Raw genomic sequence first — 18,478 nt, 5'->3', positions numbered from 1 at the left:
TTCAGCCCTCATCGGCGGCAGCCCCTCCTCCCGCCGCCCCCTTCCCCGGTAACGACACCCCCTCGCCGGGATTACGGCCCGCACACGTGACCCGGCTGCCGGCGGGAGCCCCGTGCAGCTGCGGGGGCTGGCGGCGGTGCGGAGCGTGGGGAGCGCGGCCGGCACCGGACCCTGCCGGGCTGCGCCCCCGGTCTGCCTCCCGGAGGGGACCGGCTCTGCCCGTGCTTCTTCGGGTCCCGGTGGCTGTCGGTGCTTTAGGAGCCGCTCTGTGCCCGGGAGCGCCGTAGCGCGCCCAGTGACGGGCACCGGCCAGGCGAGGAACGCTGCTCCGCGCCAGCTGGGTGTTACTGCTCAATTGTACCTTCGAGGCAGCCGTAAACGCTTCTGATTAGAGAAAACGTTTGTATGCGAAACCTGGCGCTTATGAAATAAGTGATCTGGGTGAGAAACAGCAGCCTTGCGATGTCGGTTTCCAAGAGCTGCGTACAAATCCCCACCTCTCATGATCCCTCTCCATTTACATTAACAGTTTAATTAATTCACTTTTAAAATACTACCTATTGACAAAAATCCAAACATTTATTATATATATCTTAATATAGGACCTACATCCTTTGCTCTTCGCTAGAGACTGCAAATTACAGCTTTCCTTTTGTAGGCTCAAAACCAAACAGCCAGATTCAGGTTCAAAACCAACAGCCCTGGCACAAACCACTGAAACTGCAGAATTACATCGGGAATAAAGTCAGGCTTTTGAAATCTAACATTTTATGGCCTGTAGCCACTTATTACATAATGCTCCTCCACAATTCCCCATTCAGTGGGTTATTACCAAAGCTGAATCTCCCAAAGGGTCACCAAACTGTGAAATGCAAGGCTGTAAAAGTGGAGAATGCAAATAAACTGATATGCCACCTATTGGAAAATCTATTGAAAGGCTAACAGAACAGGCATTTCATTTCAGAATGTAACAATCCAATTACAGGTGGTTATCTGATAAGCGAGGGGTAATGGCTTTACATTGAAAGAGGGCAGGTTTAGATTAGATAGTGGGAATAAATTCTTCCTAATGAAGGCGGTAAGGCCCTGGCACAGGGTGCCCAGAGCAGCTGTGGATGTCCCATCCCTGGAAGTGTTCAAGGCCAGGCTGGATGGGGCTTGGGGCAAACTGAGATAGTGGCAGGTGTCCCTGCCCATGGCAGTGGGGTAGAACATGATCTTTAAGGTCCCTTCCAACCCAACCCACACCATTCTGTGAAGCTTTATTAAGAAATTAATTATGCAATGGAACTTGAGAAGGTAAGATTTATTGCTTTGTTTCAGCTAAGCAGTTTCTATCCTGGTATATTAACACCTCACTTCAGTCCAGATTTTCTCCTGCTCCCGGGGTGAAGAAGGACTAGAAATGTGCATATGGACTGGGGCAGAACCTCTCCTTGAGTGTCTGGCCTCTCTCTGAAACAATCATGGGACAAAAAGAAATTCCTTTGCAGATGATCCTGTTGTCCTAACTATCTGACTTAGCACTTGCCCCTGCTGCTAACAGTTTTGATTTCACCATCCCCCCTCCTCACATGGCAGCTGGGGCAAGGAGACTCAGAAATGCCAGGTAAAAACATTTAGATCCCAACACAGAAATCTCGTCACATTACTATGTAGGCTAGTGGATGCTGTATTTCATTTGTTGTCTGAAAACCCCAAAAATGTAATTCTACTTTCAGGAATATGCAGGGAGACATTTATTAATTTTCTGCTGCTCTTGGTTTTCTGGAACTCCTCTATTCTATGTTGGAATTTTTAAAAATAAATCATATCTGGTACAGAGAAACAGACTTTACAGGCACGGGAGAAAACAGAACATCTGTTTTATCATGTTATCACTGGCACAGTACAAATGACACTCTGATTCTTGTTCCTAGGCCTGACTTAGCAAAATACACTGGTGAATAAATCGGATGTCTCTGCTCATCCTGTGCCTGACGCTTCCTAGTACTGAGTTCAGCTCTGGCACTGCATGTCTCAGAGCCCACCTACAGCATCAGGGAGTGCTTTGAGCAGCTGCTCATCACAGCTTGTAGGATGAAATTGGCACAAAGGCTAACTCAGACAGGAAAACCAGAAGATGCTGGATGAGATTAAAAAGTTGTCTGCATTTAGAAGATTTGTCATGATTAAAAGCTTGGGAGGAGGAGGGGTGTAATACTGCAACACTAAGACAAGAGCCATCAAATCAGAAAGCAAAACAGCTCTGGCTGCCAGGAATGGGGGCTGAAAGCTCAAACAGTTTTAACACTAAAATGAAATTCCAATAGAGCAGATCACTGAAACAAATTATTCCTTAAACATGGCAAGGCCAAAGCAGACTTTAAAGCCACTGAAAAAGGATGAAGAATTGTGTCTCTACATGATTAACCACGACTTTACACTTGCTATTTTCCTACACAAACACTAGCTGTTGTCTCTGCCAAGTGTCCACATAATCACCACATTGTATTTTTATTCACAATAATCTCTTTGAAAAGAGAGGGGAGAGTCTTTCCACGTGGTTGGTTTTGTTTTAGGTGATTGGTTCTTTTTGTTGTTTTTTCTTTTTCTAGGGTTGGATTTTAGGCTTGTCATTCTTCTAATCTGTCAGTCAAAGGTGTCTAAATGTTGAGATACTGACACGTGCTGATGCCACATTTTGCAAGAAGGGTATCTGCTTGTCAGAAAAGTATCTGATGTAGTGAGCTGTTGTAACTTCAGGGCATTCCTTGTCCGAGTGACTTGAGAATTGACTTTCCTATTGCAGTTTTAAAGTAAATCTGGACAGAAAAGATAGTCTGTGTTTCCCACACAATGCTGCAGAAACGCTCAGGCGCAAAATGACACGAAATCCACTGCTTGGCCACATGAAGATTTTTGTACAACCTTACATATGGTACATGCCTCCAGGGTCTCTCTAAAGGAGAACTGAGATACTGAGCCTTTAGAAGGGTGAATGCTCTTATGCCTGAAGTTAAGGTGAAGCTTAGGCACGAGCTTCTCAAACCAGAACCACTGGCTGAAAAGCTGGTGACTTCCAAACCTCTGTGCCAGTTCCAGGATATTTTTTTCAGGTGCTTTGAGTCCCTTCCTGCAAGCTGAAAGGGTGCAGCAACACACTGCAGGGAGGTCTAACACAGCATGAGTGGGACTTCACTCTGCAGCTGATAAAGGGGCAGGAGGTGCTGGCTGCTATGTTGAAGAACTTAACTGCAACTTTGGCTTATCCTACGAGACCTGTAAAATATAATGTTCTTCGGGTTTATGCACTGTATTTCCTGCAGCATTACTCCCTGCTGCTTTCAGCCAGGATCTCTGAAAAACTCTCAGCAAATACATAATTCTTGAAGAGACTAGGTAAGTTGTTGAGTGGACAAGAGGGAACACAAGGAAGAGAAACGGGGAGAAGAAAGGAGTGGACAAACACAATAGTTGCAAACCCAGCATGTGAAGTAGCCTGAGGTATTGAGCTTCTCTGGCGTGAAATGCTCCCTCAGGACGAGCCTGCTCAGTGGCCACTATGTGCTGCTGCTGCCTTCTCCCTGGCTGTGCTGTGCTCTCGCTGCGTGCTCGGCTGCCCTCTCTCTGCTGCAGGCAGGCCTGCACCGTGCCTGGAGCTCTGAGAACTGGCGAGCTTGGCCAGAACACCGCAGCACACGGCAGGAAAGGGGAGTGAGAGACTGGAAACTGAAAGCCAAGAACTTCAGGAGCAGAGCGAAGGAATATTAGGTATTCCAGCTCCTTCCTTCTTGAACGTTTATGTCGACAGGCATGTGAAGTTACAAATCCTCAAGATACAAATGCCTCATTTTTCTAATGAAGAAAAAAAATTAAACAAGCCTGGGACAGGGAGTTTGCACCAATTTTGTACTCCATCATTTATTAAAGCTGGTGCCACTTAGCATTATGTATTCCTTTTCCCCACAGAAAATTTATTTTATGTGAAGCACTGCTGTAAAGTAAAAACACCCACAAGCTGCTTCTTAAAAATTCAACATGCTCTTTGACAGGTCAGTCCATGTGGAAGGACTAACTCAGCTGACAGGAAAGAGTTAAGGCATGAACCCACCAGGTCGTGTCTGGGCATATTCCTCAGCCTTTTGCAATGGGTTCAGTACCATCCCTGCAGGACAGGCACAGAGTAGCAGCACACCCCAAATCCAGTTTCCACTCGTAAAACAGGAACACTAGTCATGGTAATACCCTCAGGTTTACTTTAGTAGTTACTTCTGGTTACAGCGTTGCTGATCTCAGGTACCTCATCTATTTTTGCTAGAGCTCCTTATTTTCTTAAACAGGCAGATTCTGAACCAGATGTTACAGGTTTAAAATTCTTAGAAAAACCTTAAAAAAACCAGCACAGCTTAAAGAATACCCCTCCACCCCACCCCCAAATCAATGCGGTGAAAGAATTCAGAAAGCAGTGTTACTCATGGTAGAATATAAAAAACCACAGTATGTCATTCTTCCCCTGCACATAATTATGAAAAGGATATATCATTGTAGTAAAATCTAATAAGATCTGAAAGCTTGTTGGAATTCAACAGAAATGAAAAACACAAGCTGAATAAGCCACAGGTGACAAAGCTGGACCATTAAACCAGTACATAAGCCTTGGCAAACAATTCAGTATTGCTTCATACATTTCAAGTTTCAAATCAAACAAGACCGTTGCTTCACTTCATCCAGTCTTTTCAACAACAAAAACCACTGAACTTCACCGTATTAGCCTTATTTGAGTCCCACTTTCCCTTCTAGGAAAGCACCTTGTATTGTCTGGCAGACATTAGAGATGTGTGTGATCTATTAACTTCCTCACTTCTGAAAATGTTTATCTTCCTAAGTATTAACCAGTTGTACCCCATTTTAGTATTTTTTTTTCTTGGACAGAGATTTAGGTCACTTAATTGAAAAACATCTTTTATTCCACCTTTGAAAAGGTAATGCAGACTGTTACCTCCGAAAGCAATAGAATAAAAACCTTTATTGTTCCACCTTTGTCAGAGTTCATTTTCTATGAATATGCATTTTTGTAACATAATTTTGTTACATTAGAAACTTCAGCTCCTGGGAGGCTTAATGTGGAGTAGCAAAAAAACCTTCAAAACCAATTCAATCCCATGTCTTCAAGTAAGATACCACTTGGGCACAAGGAATCTCTAGGATTAGAATCAGTTAGATCTTCCACCTCCTCCCTTTCCCGTGTTCTTTGTCCTCATTTCATGCCAAGCCTTCACCAGTGGTTCTCTGTTCTTCCATATGAGCTCGTGGCCATAAGTCACGTACCACCTGGGAAAGAATGTCAAAGTTAACTGTGACTGCTCTCTGCATCTGAGGGGAAACAGGCTGAGCCCTGAAACCAAGTAAACACTCAGTGTAAGAGACAAGATAAACTAAGGCATGAAGAACAACATGCTTGGAAAACGGCAGGTAAGCCACTCATTCTCTTGACTCCAGTTAACTTCATTGTTCTTGTTTGTCTCAGTCCTGAGAATGAACAGTTTTCATGCCTTTAATTTCAAGCTGTTGTGATTTCTACTTAGAAAGGCATAAAAAAATTATCTCCCTTTTAAAAGACTGCTAAAACAATTCAGTTGCTTGTGCTGATCCTTACTGACAACACCAAGGAAAAGTGTTCTTTCTTCTCCTATATAAATCCAACTGCCCTGTAAAGAACAACCATGTTCCATTCAAAATGACTTTACTTTTATATGCACATAAAGATCAATCTATCAAAGTGTTCTAACTTTGTTTATACTCACAGACAATTATATATGCTAATACATGAATATCAACATAAGTGATTAAGCAATGGAGGTTATGGTGGAGAGGCAACAGGATAAACAATCACATGGAAATAGGGTGAAGGTTCCCTCCCAAGCCCAGCTCCACACCTAAGTCCTGAGGAACAAAAGCACTTTTCTGTGAGCCAGCAGCCAGTGAACTGGCCATTCCTTTAAATCATACAGCTGCTTTCTAAAGTGGGAGGCAATGTATAGAAAACACTCTGGCCATTCAACATAGGTCCTAAATAAAGCTCTCTTTCAGGATGAAGGGACCAAAATCATCACTGAGTAGAACACACAGGTAAAACATTCGTAGGTGAGGAAAGCGAGAAACTTACCAACTCCAGATCATTTTTACTGCACCTGTTATCCTCTTTTAATATGTGAATCTACATTACCAATGCAGATGGTTCCTTCATTACACTGAGCAAGCTGATACAGATCCATCAGGACAGAAAGCAGTTATGAATCAGCAAGACTGCATCAGATGCATTTGTCATACCAGAGAACAGGAGAAAGGGAGACTGCACAGCACAGAGCTTACTGACACCAAAGCCAAGAAACAGCAAACTATTTGGTCTACAAGTGGGTTTGGCTTTAAGTCTGCCTAGTGAAATCTCAGCAAGCTTTTTAAATGCCTCCATAAAATATTAAAAAATGCACTTAGCAATAGGTGTGCAATTGGGTAGAAGGGCAAAAATTCAGTGTAGCTCAAACATGGAACAATACAGAACCGTTTCCTACCAACTTGTTTCTAGTAGTTCTTACTAATTAGGAAGGCTCCCCACAAAGGCAATACAGCAACACTGAGAAAACTGCACTAGAAGCTGCTCAAAGGAATTTGGCCTGAGCTTTTATTAACTCTGTAGCTCTCTATAAACTGGCAATTAGAGGAAAACCACTGACACACATTTTTCTAGCTCCTTAAAGTTATTTTAATTTGTTCATTCTGTGTTTTGTGAGAATCTTTTCTGCCTTGTGACTCTCTTCAGTGTGCTGGCAAGAGCAGGACAGAGACAGCCAGCCCAGGTTACGGTTATAGGACCACCTGACCTCTAATCCATGAAACTAAGGCTGTTCAGCTCAATTCTTTCAGTTCTAAGCTTCTGTTAATAGTGTTTTCCATAAAATTTTACAGCACTAGAAGGGTAACAGTAAGTTGTATTTATTGCTAGTTAAGACAACTTCACAAAAAACTCTCCACACTTCGACAATACAGGAAGAGAGAAAAATATAGGAATAATTTAAATACAAAACAGAGTTAGTAAATACAGACTTACATTCCAAAGAGAGCTCCCCCGAGGTGTGCAGCATGGTCAAAAAGTCTCCAGCCTAAAGCAAGCCCTGCAGTGTCAAATGCAATTATGGCTTTTAAAGCCTAGAAAAGAGAGAACATGGAATGGAAAGGATCAGTCACAGCATAAAATGGCAATCGATAACAGTTTTCTATTCTAGCAGAGAGCAAAAATTTGGAATCAAAAAATATCCCATACATTTTATATCGAAGAACCTACGGTAAAAAATTGTTTCAAAACAAGAGATTCAGTCTCCAGCTGTATTGTGCTATCAAAATGCAGATGTGAGCAGCTACAGAATAGTGCTGGGTGGGAATGTGTCCCTTTCAAACACTCAGTCTCTTCCAATCTTCATTTCTAAAGCTACAAATGCATTCCAAACTTGGGTCAGGAGGAAACAGGAATTACTTGAAAGAGTACATGCTATAAAAGACACCAAAAAAAAAAAGCAATTGCAACATTCTCATTCTCTAATTCTGATGTAGCTTAGATTTGTGTGGATCGGTGCTCCTGAACCCAGCCCTCTAGTGGATGGAACATCTGGGGGAACATCCCTGTTATCTCATCTGATATAAATATTTGTTGAAAGGCAGAAAATCAGGATGACAGTGAATAACTCCACAGCCAGAGCAGAATGAGCTGCTGGGATACCATCTACAGGAGACACAAGGCACCATAACTGTCAATACACAAGATTTTAGTAAATGCTTCACTTCATAAAGACTGACAGATTTAATGCTCGGATGAAATGGTACTTTAGGCAGAATTCCTCTCCTTAAGTGCAGGTATGGTAGATTAAAGGAGTCTGTAAAGTTTAGATATACAATTACATGGAAGGGCTAAAATCATTCCAATGTTTCTACTGCAACAGCTGACACTGCTCTTGTTTTGTTGTTGCAATGAGCACTTGTTCATGGCAATGCTCTCTGTGGCTCTGCCTGTACTTCTACCCTGATCACCTTTTTTAAGAAAGATGCAGTTAAAGGGTAGCATGCAAAAAAAACACCCCAACCCACCCCCCCCCCACACACACACAAAAACCCAACAAAAACCCCAGGTGAACTCAAGCAGAAGTGCAAGAAAAACATGAAGGCTACATCTAAGAATGTTTGTTCAAATCTATAAGCTTCACTTACAAAAAGTATTAAATCTCATGATCTTGGAATGACCTGGCTTAACTGCTTTAAGCAGTAAAACACCTTTAAGTAGTGGACCAAAGATGATTAACTTATTAAAGCAAGTTAAGATATACATGAGAAGCTTTTCTTAAATGTGGCAGAGGATGTGCATAGAAGAACTGAATGAAACAAAAAAAAATGGAGTCCTAGTACTACACACACAGACAAGTCTCAGTAACCTATTTCTAATTCCAACAGTGTTCCTAAAAGCATCAAAAGATGATATGCAAAGGAGGAGGCAAATATTCCTCCAGGGCTGGAATATAATCTCGAGAAGTGAAATTCTGTGTTTCTCATCTTGATAAATTTCTCTTTAAAAACCTCACACCAGTTTTATATCAGCCTGTTTCAAGAGCTGCTATAAAAAATATCACCCATCAGAAAGAAGAGGACGTGTATGTAGGTTTCCTCAGACAGGTGAACCTGACTCCCTCCCAACTTCTTTCACCTCTTGGGATTAGATCTGAAACAGACCCATGGAGGATGGAATTCAGGATAATTCTGAATTCACTACACTCTGCTGTAATGACTGTGCCAGGCTGCAACAATTCAGAATTGATCCCTGGGACTCCCATCACCTCTCTTCTCTTTCAAAATAAATTTAACAGTTTAGAAACACAGACGAAGAGGACACACGCTCAGATACTGAAGAGGTAGGGGGAAAATGTTTTGAGAGTAGCATTTCTTTGAAGTTCAAAGGCACTTACACTTCCTGCTGTAAATGTGAACATTGGAAGAAGTATGATGGCCAGTTTTGCTTCTGGCATCTTCGTACACACAGCTGCAAGGACAGTCATTATAGCTCCTGACTGGAAATACAGGAAAATACATCAAAGCAATTTAAGATGTTACATAAGGGATAATACATTTTTCTGCATGTGAATCTGTTTTTCTTTTGGCTTTTATTTTCAAATGCAGGCCTGTGGTAAACATCAAAGTACAAAGCACCACAGAAAAGTTCAGAATAAAAATAAAACAAGACACCACTATTTAATTTCAATATCTGGAATTATAAATACTAGGGAAAAACATCCTTCAAATCCTCTTAAGTAATTAAGAAATACCCACTCCCAAATTTAAGATAATGATTTCTGTAAATATGCTTTTCCCCAAGTAAACCCTAGAAATCTAACATGTATTAATCAAGCACAGACACATCTAATGAAGGGACTCACTCTGAAGCGTATACAAAACCAAGGAAATTAACAGACGGACAGGGACAAAAATCTTTTGTCAATGAAACAAGTAATTCCTTGGACCGTAGTAAATTGACCATGGGCTTCTGTATCCCTGAAATAATCTCAACAGAAAGGCTCTGAATGCAGTAAACTCATGCAATGTGTGGTAATTTCAGTAAGTTCAGATCAGTGAGACTAAGGGAAAATAACTTGCTCCAGATATAGCTCATTCATAAGACAAAAGGACAATACACAGACAGCATTTCCAAAAGTTCTAGCACAGCTAAACAGTTTTTTTTTCATTTTAACAGAACAATGAGAATCTGACTTTGGGCTTTTATCAAAATTATTCAGTATAGTAAGTTAAGCCTTTAAAACCTGGCAAACGTCTAGGTTAACCTCAAATTTAATGCAAGTTAATTGTTTTAAAATGTTGTACTACTAAAAACATTTGTGAAGAACTGGCAGCTACATGAGCTCCTCAGCCTGCCTCATATTGTTCATCGGGTGAGACTTCTGGCAGGAGTGCTGCCCTTCCTGCACAGCATGCCCTACAACTTCCACTGCCATCGCATGCTGAGTTTGATTGTCTGATTACATTAGCCCTTCCCAAAGTATTCTATTTCTAATTAGAGAAGACTGCTACACAATTACGAAATACCATTTCTGCAAAAAAGTTACATAACTGATCTGCTCAGGGACAAGAGCTCCTGCTGTTCTGGACTCATTTACAACCCTCAGCATTAAGCATTAAGCAGAGGTAACATATCTGAAGAACAGGCAAGTTGTGGGACCAAAGAACCAGTTCGTACCTGGTTATTTGATTTTGGTAAAGCTTCCTAGTTTCCATTACCCCAGATATACTCTTGGCTTTTAAAGAGGTTAAAGAATACAGCAGGCTTTCAAATTGGCTTCAAAGCTCATTATCAGCCTCTCATACTCCAAGATACTTACAGCTCCAAGGGATGGTTCAAACCTTCCCGTGGCCATTTTAGCAGCATAACTGACAAAAGTGGAGATAACCCCTGAAAAAGAGAAATTACTACTGGAAATGATGGCAGCAATGCATACAAGCATCAGAAAGTACAAATTAACTGTCATCTTTTGTCACAAAAATTCCAAGAGACTGTATTAAGAGCTATTTTATTTGGGTAGTAAAGCAGGAGTTAAAACCAGATACGGTTTTACCATATTTCAAACCCCCATATCTTAAACCCACCAAAAATCTGTACAACAGCAAAGTGGTACTGCCTTTAGTATAAAGCAACGTGTGGACTGAACAATGGCCATCTGTCATCATACATCCATTAACCAAGCACACAGGTTACTTGTATAAACACATATTTATATTCTTTAAGTGTTGTAAATATATACATATTAAACATTACCAGCAGAAAGATACACTGCAATGAACTGCTCACAGCCCAGAAGAGAGACGATGCTGCTGGAAAAGCTCCATAGAACATACATGTTTGCTGCCATGTGGAAGAGAGAGAAGTGACTAAACGTAGAGAGCAGCATGGGAGAACACAAGGCTCCTAAAAAAGAGAAAAGCAATGCACATAAAGAAGTCAGTATTTCAATTGGCTTCAACCTATATGTCACATAGTCTAGAAATTTATCAAGAGACACTATAGGCTAATTATGCCTAGATTCTCAAATACAAGCTGCCTACTAAACCCAGCTATGGAACAAATTTCAAATTCCAAGCAATGCTTTTTGGAAAGGTAGAACATGAATCCCTAAGGTATGCAAGCTGTAGTAACAGTCTTAGTTACCTACTGAGGACTGTTTCATAGAAAACATTATCTTATGACATGTGTCCTATGCTTCGAAAAAGAAAAATGTCATTTTATTTATATACGTACATGGTGAAGGATTTTTAATACATGAGCAGCCATATAAAATTTGCAACAAAGATGAACTCAGAGAAAAAATAGTTTTCTTCTTTGAAAAAGCTACTAGCTCTCCTGACTGAAATGGCAGCCTTGAAAATGCAAATATGCCAATTAGCAGGTTTGAAGGTCAACATTATTTAAAATAGGAGTGTTTGGGGTGACATGCTCAGATTTGGGCAGCAGTTATCTTCAGCTTTGGAGTGCGTGGGGGGACTGGTTGGGTTTCCACGTTTTCAGCAGAAATTAAGAGGATAGCAGGAAGTACCTTACAAACACATTTGTCTCCTTGTCCTTTTAATTCTTTTCTCTGCTGTAGAAATTAAACCCCATTTTTCTGCCGTTAAATAGGACTAAATCTTTTTCCCTAGGTTAAAATCTTCAACACACTTCACACACAGTGAATGCCAAGTTGGTGCTTGGGTTTGTTTGGGTTTTCTTACTGTGGAAGGATTAAGGAAGGATTCTGACACAACCTACAGATCCAGGCTTGTCTACTGATGAAAGCACACGTGCATGTGACTGATGATGGTTCTGTCTGCATCCCACAGAACATTAAAGGGAGGAAATATTCACATTTGGGTCCAGTTTATGAATGGCATTATGTAGTACAGCTTATTTTCCTCCTTCGCTGAGTGGCTTGATGTGCACTCTGTCCAAGAAAGCAGTTCAGCTGATGTAACTGGGAAGAGCACCTCTCACCTTTATTCAGGCAGGAGCTGCATCCCACTGCATGCAGGAGAAGGCCAGATAGCAGTTTTGATGTTACAGTATTTAGAAAAGCACCAGATGTGTCTGTTTAAAAAACTGAGATCCATTACTCCTAACATTCTTCCTCTCAAACCATTTCCTGCCTAGACGGAATGAAGTGTTTGGGCATGACTGAGATTGCTTGTGGGTGATGGAGCTCTAAGTGAGCCACATGCCACCTGAGCCTTCTGCAATATCATCAGAGGTTCTATTACATCTCTGTGTAGGAAAGCCACCCAAATTATTGTTCACTTACTGGAGGATGGATTTGAGGTGAAATATGTAAACATAATCCGTCGCATGCCAGGCAGTCTCCACAAACAGAATACAAAGACATTTGCAGCTATAATACCTATCAAGAGGGGAAAAGACAGTATAAAAGCAAATTACAAATGTAACACGCCATAATGCTTACTGAAAGCAGGTATTTAAAAAGGCAGCTTGTAGAATTGTACTTTTTCTTCACAATTCCATTAAAAGCAATATCCACTTCTTACTTTGTATACAGTTCAGAAAAAGTAATGAAAAATATTGAAAGCTACATTTATATAGTGAAGTCTTTCACAAGTATGACATTTAATTGCAACTGTTCTAACATACAGTAAATAATCCAACACTCCAGAAAGATCTGTGCTGAGAAGGCTCAAGCTATGGTTTCAAAGTGCTATATTCTATTGCAGAATCAATGAAACAGGAGCCAGCCAAGAGGCCCCATTTCCTGCCCCTCTTGCTGTTTATTTCCAAATGCCAACAATCCACTGCACAGTTGCATTTAACTGCACAAGGGGAGAAGACTGGGGGAACCATACAATTACACAGAACACATCCTGTCCATTTCTGGGGGGAGCTTTGGTTTTAAGAAAATTGTAAAGATGAATTGGCATTGCTAGGGCATAGTGACCTTTGGGAGACAGAAAACACGCAGCTTTTTACATCACAGATGTTACTGCAATCTTAACTCTACTTTGAGTAAGAGTGTAAATTATTTGAAACACAATGAAAATGTATTATTTCTTGTTTAAAGTGCCTTCTCTATTTCTATCCAAGCATTTAGGTATTTAAAATGCTTTATAATAGCTGGAAACATTAAAGGTGAAAGTAACTGTTAAATGGCAGAGAAATAGCATTTAAGTAACCTTACACTAACAACCTGCTAATAAAGATTCAGTAAATACTAAATGTAGAATATGTAGCAGGAGATAGGGCTCAGCTATTGGATTCGAATCAAGTTCTCACCAATTCTGTTTCACACATTGCACTTATCTCAGGGATTTCAGCTGGCATTAGGCTAACCAATCAAAACTACATTATAACCAAAGGAAAGCTCAAAGACTAATTTTTTGCTGCTTTTCATACGTCATACTGAAAACATATAACCATTAGGGAATTTAATTCCCACATTTCAGTCGAATATATCCACCTATTTCTTCTAAAAGCATTTGCTATTTTTCATAATTCATGAGAAAAATATGGCTGGGGGAGGATTCTACTTAATCCTTCACACTCTCTCACACAGATGTACAGGAACTTTTTTAAGGCATACAAAAAATAGTTTGTGAGAAGGAAGTGTAGCAGAAACAGTGTATGTGCAGGTGTAAATTTACACATGCTTTGTGCCCAACAACCTAAACATGGTATGAAAGCCATCTGTTTTAATATACTGTACCTGTTTGCCATATTTCTCTTCCTGTGAATGTCTAATACTTGTAAGCTAACACAAACCTGTCACAGTCCGCTGACCCTCAGTCAGGTTATTCCACCAGCTGTTAACCTGAAACAGAATTGTTGTCCATCAATGCCACCACGAAGCACTTGCAATTTCAAAAACAGCCGTGTAAGCTTATACATCTTTAAGAATGGAAATCTGTGAAGTAAATCAGTTTCAATTTTTTTTTTTACTTCTGATTGCTTTAGCTTTTCAAGTTGACATTTCCTCACTGAAGAACAGCTATCTACCCTCCTTTTCAAAACATATCCCAATATGGGTGAAGAGTTTCTTCAAAAAGAATAGGGTTATATCCTTTTACACAACTCCAATGGGTTTACCCTGCTTGCATTAAACAAAGATCTAGCCCATAATGCTGACTTTAGCAGATTAGCCAAAGTTAGCATAAATCCTGCCTCCACTAAGCCTCACCCTAATGCTGTCTAACATCACACCACCCACCTTTGAGTGATTCCACTTTTGTGCCAGGATCACTTTTGCAGAGGTGGCTCACAAGATGTGGAATCCATTCCCCCTTGCGTCCAGTTCACCCAGCCCTCCTCCAAGTTTAAAACCCCTGAAAAAGTTTATTTTGAGCGCAGTCAGCCCACAGACAAATTGCACCCCCCTCTCCCTTCCTCAGCTTTTGTAATCATTTTGGACACGTATTTTGTTGCTACTTCAATGACCTTCCAACCACATTGATGGGGACAATGTCATAAAAATTATCTGCCGATTGGAGGCAGGGGATGTAATGCTGTATGAAACAAAGCATTCACTATTTGATATCTAAGTAACAACTTCATTGCAGATCTTGTTTAATTCTCTAGCAGAGGACAGTCTTCAGTATAAGAACTCTGAACAGACACGATTTTTCTAAAACACAAAGTTTATATGCCCTGAGAAACAACGGGGGGAATCCTGAACTCTTAGAAAACGAACTTACCCGTTGAAGATGGGGATTGGGAGTTTAAGCCTATTAACAACAGGGCAGTTTAGTTTTCGTTTTTGGACAGTTAATCACCAGATCTTCCCCTTCAGGTTTTGAAGGAAAACAAAAGTATAAAGGCATAATTATTTAAAAATATTAAGTGCTGATCATAATCTCCCCTGCAGTTCATATACACCAAGCAAGAAAGCATGCTGGGATAAAGGTAATTTTCTTTCTAGCAGCTTATACACGGTTCTGTGTTTTAGATTTTTGACCAAGACAGTACTGATAACACTGATGTTCTACATTTGGTGAATGTTGTTTGCAATAACATCAAGATCTTCTGCATTTCTCACTCTGCCGCTGCAGGTTGCAACAGGCTGGAAGGGGACACAACCAAGCAGATGACCTGAACTAACCAGAGGTATTCCTTACCAGACAATGCCATCCCCCCAAAAGAGGGGATTTCAGGTTTAACATATTTTTCTCATGAACTGGTTGGGCACTGGTCCTTCCACAGGAGACTGTGAGTGGCTGCCTATGCATCCCTTGTTTTCTTCTCTCTTCCCACACTTACTAAACAATTTTTTGGTGATTGTTTTATCTTTACCCCCAAGTTTTCTTGCTTTTCTTCTTCCCCCAGCCCACTGGGGTTTTGTGGGGGCCGTGAGCGAGGAGCCACATGGAGCTCTGCTGCCCACCAGGGTTATCCCACATGCCCATTTCTGTAGCAGTGCTGGTGTGCACCATACACATTCGAAAAAAACAGCTCCTGTGTGTCCTACCCAGGATCCTGAGCCTCTCCAGCTCCACGCTCAGCCCTACTTCCCTTGGACAAGCAGACCTGAAACAATATCAAGCCTGGTCTATCACAAGCCAGTAGTGACCTTGAAACAAACGCAAACATACATGAATGTTTAGGTTAGTTTTAAGTATAGTTAATTAAAAACTAAATAACTGATACTTTTGGGATGCCAACTAAATTTACAACAAATCTTGCAGCACTTATTTTGTTCTTGCTGCCCAAACGCAAAAGTACTTGTGTGGAAATGTCAGCTCTCTAAGTAAAAAAGCCTTCTAAAACCTCGTATTTTTAAGGGTTTAGAGGCTGAAAATATAAATGCATTTCAGAAGACAGGGCATTGAAAACTCATAAGCATAAGATTGAGAATTTAATCTAGTTCTGTCCTCTGGGAATTCACGTTCACTTTTGAGAGCACTTAAGATACAGCAAGAACATTTTTGGGTTTTTTTTTAATGGTTAAAAAGCAAACAGTATCTAGTTTAGACAAATAAATTTCTACTACTGACCTCTCTTTCCTGCAGTTCTGGGTGAAGACGGTATTTTTCTCTATTTTTCCACTATAACTTTTGCAGTGACATCGAGTTACAGTTTTCTAGAACTAATTCCATCAGTTTTCCTTGCAAGTCAACTTATCTACTGCAATTTTTTGAGAAGCCAATATTTCTCCAAGTCCCAAACCAGAAAACCCAGGACAAGCACGCGCTGTACAAACGATGCTGAGGGCAGAGGAGAGATGCGGCCGCGCCTGGCAGTCCCGCAGGGACCCGCCCCTGTGCGAGCAGCCCGGCTCTGCGTACCTGCTTTCTCAAGTCGCCTCTCTTCTGCGGCCGCATTTTATCCATCCAGTCCGCCCGAGCTTCCTCAAAGTAGGTCTGGACGCGCGACTTGAGCGACTCATACTGCCAGATGGCGGCAGAGCCGAAGGCCGAGCCTGTGAACTGGGCGACAGCGGACAGAGGCTCAGTGACCGCCCCAGCCCGCGGCCCGGCCGAGGCAGCCGGCCTAATGCCCCAGCCCGAGCGGGGCGAGCACGGCACCGCTGGCCGAGACACACGGATGGCAGAGCCCCGAAGCCGGAAAACACCTCTGAGAGCCTAAGGGCAAACGGCAAGGCAGCACCACCGCCGAGTTCACCGTGTCCTCGAGTGCCACATCCACGTGCATTCTGAACACTGTCAGGGATGGCGACGCCACCACTGCTCTGGGCAGCCTGTTTAAACGCTTTGCAACCCCTTCTGGTTTGTTTGTTGTTTTCTGGTTTTGGTTTTTTTTTTCCCCCCTAACATTTAATCTAAATCTCTCGTTGTGCATCTTGAGGCCATTTCCTCAGGTTTACTAAATGTTCTGTGTCACGGGATGATGCTTTATCAAAAAGGTTTACAAACAAAACTAGTCAATTAAATTACCGAGTTCACCAAAATGGAATGAAACCGGGTTACCTTTACAATATTTCCAGTGATTTAGCTTAAGTTCCTTTGTATTAGCTCAGTACAACGCCACAGCATTTGGCCCACGACCTCGCGTTAACTGTGAGGTAGCGAGAAGCGAAGCCCAGGAAGGAAGCGTTCCCCAGGGACAGATGGAACATGCTCCTCAGCGGCACAGCTCCCGGCCCGCAGCAGCCACTTACCCCCACGGTGAACAGGAGCGGCTTCACCAGGCGGCGCGGCGAGGGGCGGCCGGCGGCCGCGGTGGGCGACGGCGGGCAGAGGCTGCGGCGCGGGGACGGCGGCACGGGCCGCGCCTCGGCGGCGGCCGCCGGGGGCTCCTCGGGCCGCGGCCGCGCCCGGCGGAAACCCCGCCGCGGCTGCAGCAGCAGCACCGCCAGCCTGTGGGGGAAACACGCGAACCGTCAGCACCGCCCGCCCCAGCCGCCCCTTCCCTCCCTCACCCTCCCCGTGCCGCGCCGTGCCGCGCCGTGCCGTGCGGGCGGTACCTGTGCGGCCGCGGACCCGCGGCGCGGGCCCAGCACCGCCACGCCATGTTGGCGCCTCCCCGAGCGCTTCCGGGGCAGCCGGGCGACATCTTCCCGCCGATGGCGGGGGAGCCGCTCGGTCGCCGCGCGGCAAAGGGCGGCCCGGCTCCCCGCGGCTCCCGGGCCGCTTCGCACGGCGGGCGGATGGGCGCCCGCGCGGTTCCCGGCGCCGCCGCCGCCGGGGCTCAGCGGGCAGCGCCGCCGGGTCGGAGCCCCCCCCCCCCGGGCCGCCATGTCGGGTGGGTGGTGCCTGCTGTGCCGCCATGATGAGCGTGGCAGCGCCTTCGCCGCCGCGGCGCCCTCGGTGAGCAGCGCTGCGCCGGGGAACCAGGGGTTGCCGTGTTTGCACAGAACATGCTGAGCTGGACAGGACCCACAAGGATCATCGAGTCCAACCACTGGCTCCGCACAGGAGCGTCCCTAAGAATCCCACCATATACCCCTCAGTGTTGTCCAAATCCTCCTTGAACTCTGTCAGGCGTGATAATGTGGCCACTTCCTTGGAGAACCTATTCCAGTGCCCAGCCACCCTCTGAATGAAGAGCCTTTTTCTAATATCCATCCTAAACCTGCCCTGACACAACCTCAGGCCATTCCCTCACCTCCTGTCACTGTCCCTCCTCACGAGGAGGTTGCAGACCGCCACGAGGTCTCCCCTCGGTTTCCTCCAGGCTGAACAGACCAAGGGTCCTCAGTCTCTTCTCATATGGCTTCTCGAGGCTCTTCTCCATCCCTGTGGCCCTCCTTTGGACAGTTACAAGTAGCTTAATGTGTTTTTTATATAGCGTTGCCCCAAATTCCCTGCAGGATCCGGGGTGAGGCCGTCTCCGAGCAGGGCAGACCGGAACGATCCCCGGTCTGGCCTGGCTGGCGATGCTGTGCCTGCTGCCCCTCAGGACACAGCTGGCCCTCCTGGTTGCCAGGGCACTGCTGATTCATATTCAACTGGCCATTGA

At 43.5% G+C, this 18,478-nt stretch overlaps 1 protein-coding gene across 1 annotated transcript; it reads right to left on the bottom strand.

Moving 5' to 3' along the window:
* Nucleotides 1–4,927: 4,927 nt before the first annotated feature.
* PARL (presenilin associated rhomboid like) lies at nt 4,928–17,531 on the bottom strand. Its single transcript, XM_066193964.1, has 10 exons — nt 17,484–17,531; nt 17,178–17,376; nt 16,345–16,485; nt 13,829–13,877; nt 12,363–12,458; nt 10,850–10,999; nt 10,416–10,486; nt 8,991–9,092; nt 7,091–7,188; nt 4,928–5,313 (listed from the first exon to the last, which is right to left on the bottom strand). The coding sequence occupies exons 1-10, from the start codon at nt 17,528–17,530 to the stop codon at nt 5,196–5,198; spliced, it is 1,071 nt and encodes a 356-aa protein (XP_066050061.1). The 5' UTR covers nt 17,531; the 3' UTR covers nt 4,928–5,195.
* Between the last annotated feature and the right edge of the window lie 947 nt (nt 17,532–18,478).

Source organism: Chamaea fasciata, unplaced genomic scaffold, assembly GCF_029207755.1.
Source record: "Chamaea fasciata isolate MVZ Bird 193981 ecotype frontalis unplaced genomic scaffold, bChaFas1.0.hap1 SCAF_11, whole genome shotgun sequence".
Classification (NCBI taxonomy): Eukaryota; Metazoa; Chordata; class Aves; order Passeriformes; family Sylviidae; genus Chamaea; species Chamaea fasciata.
Note: the sequence above shows the minus strand (reverse complement) of the source record. Positions and strands in the feature narration are given on the sequence as shown.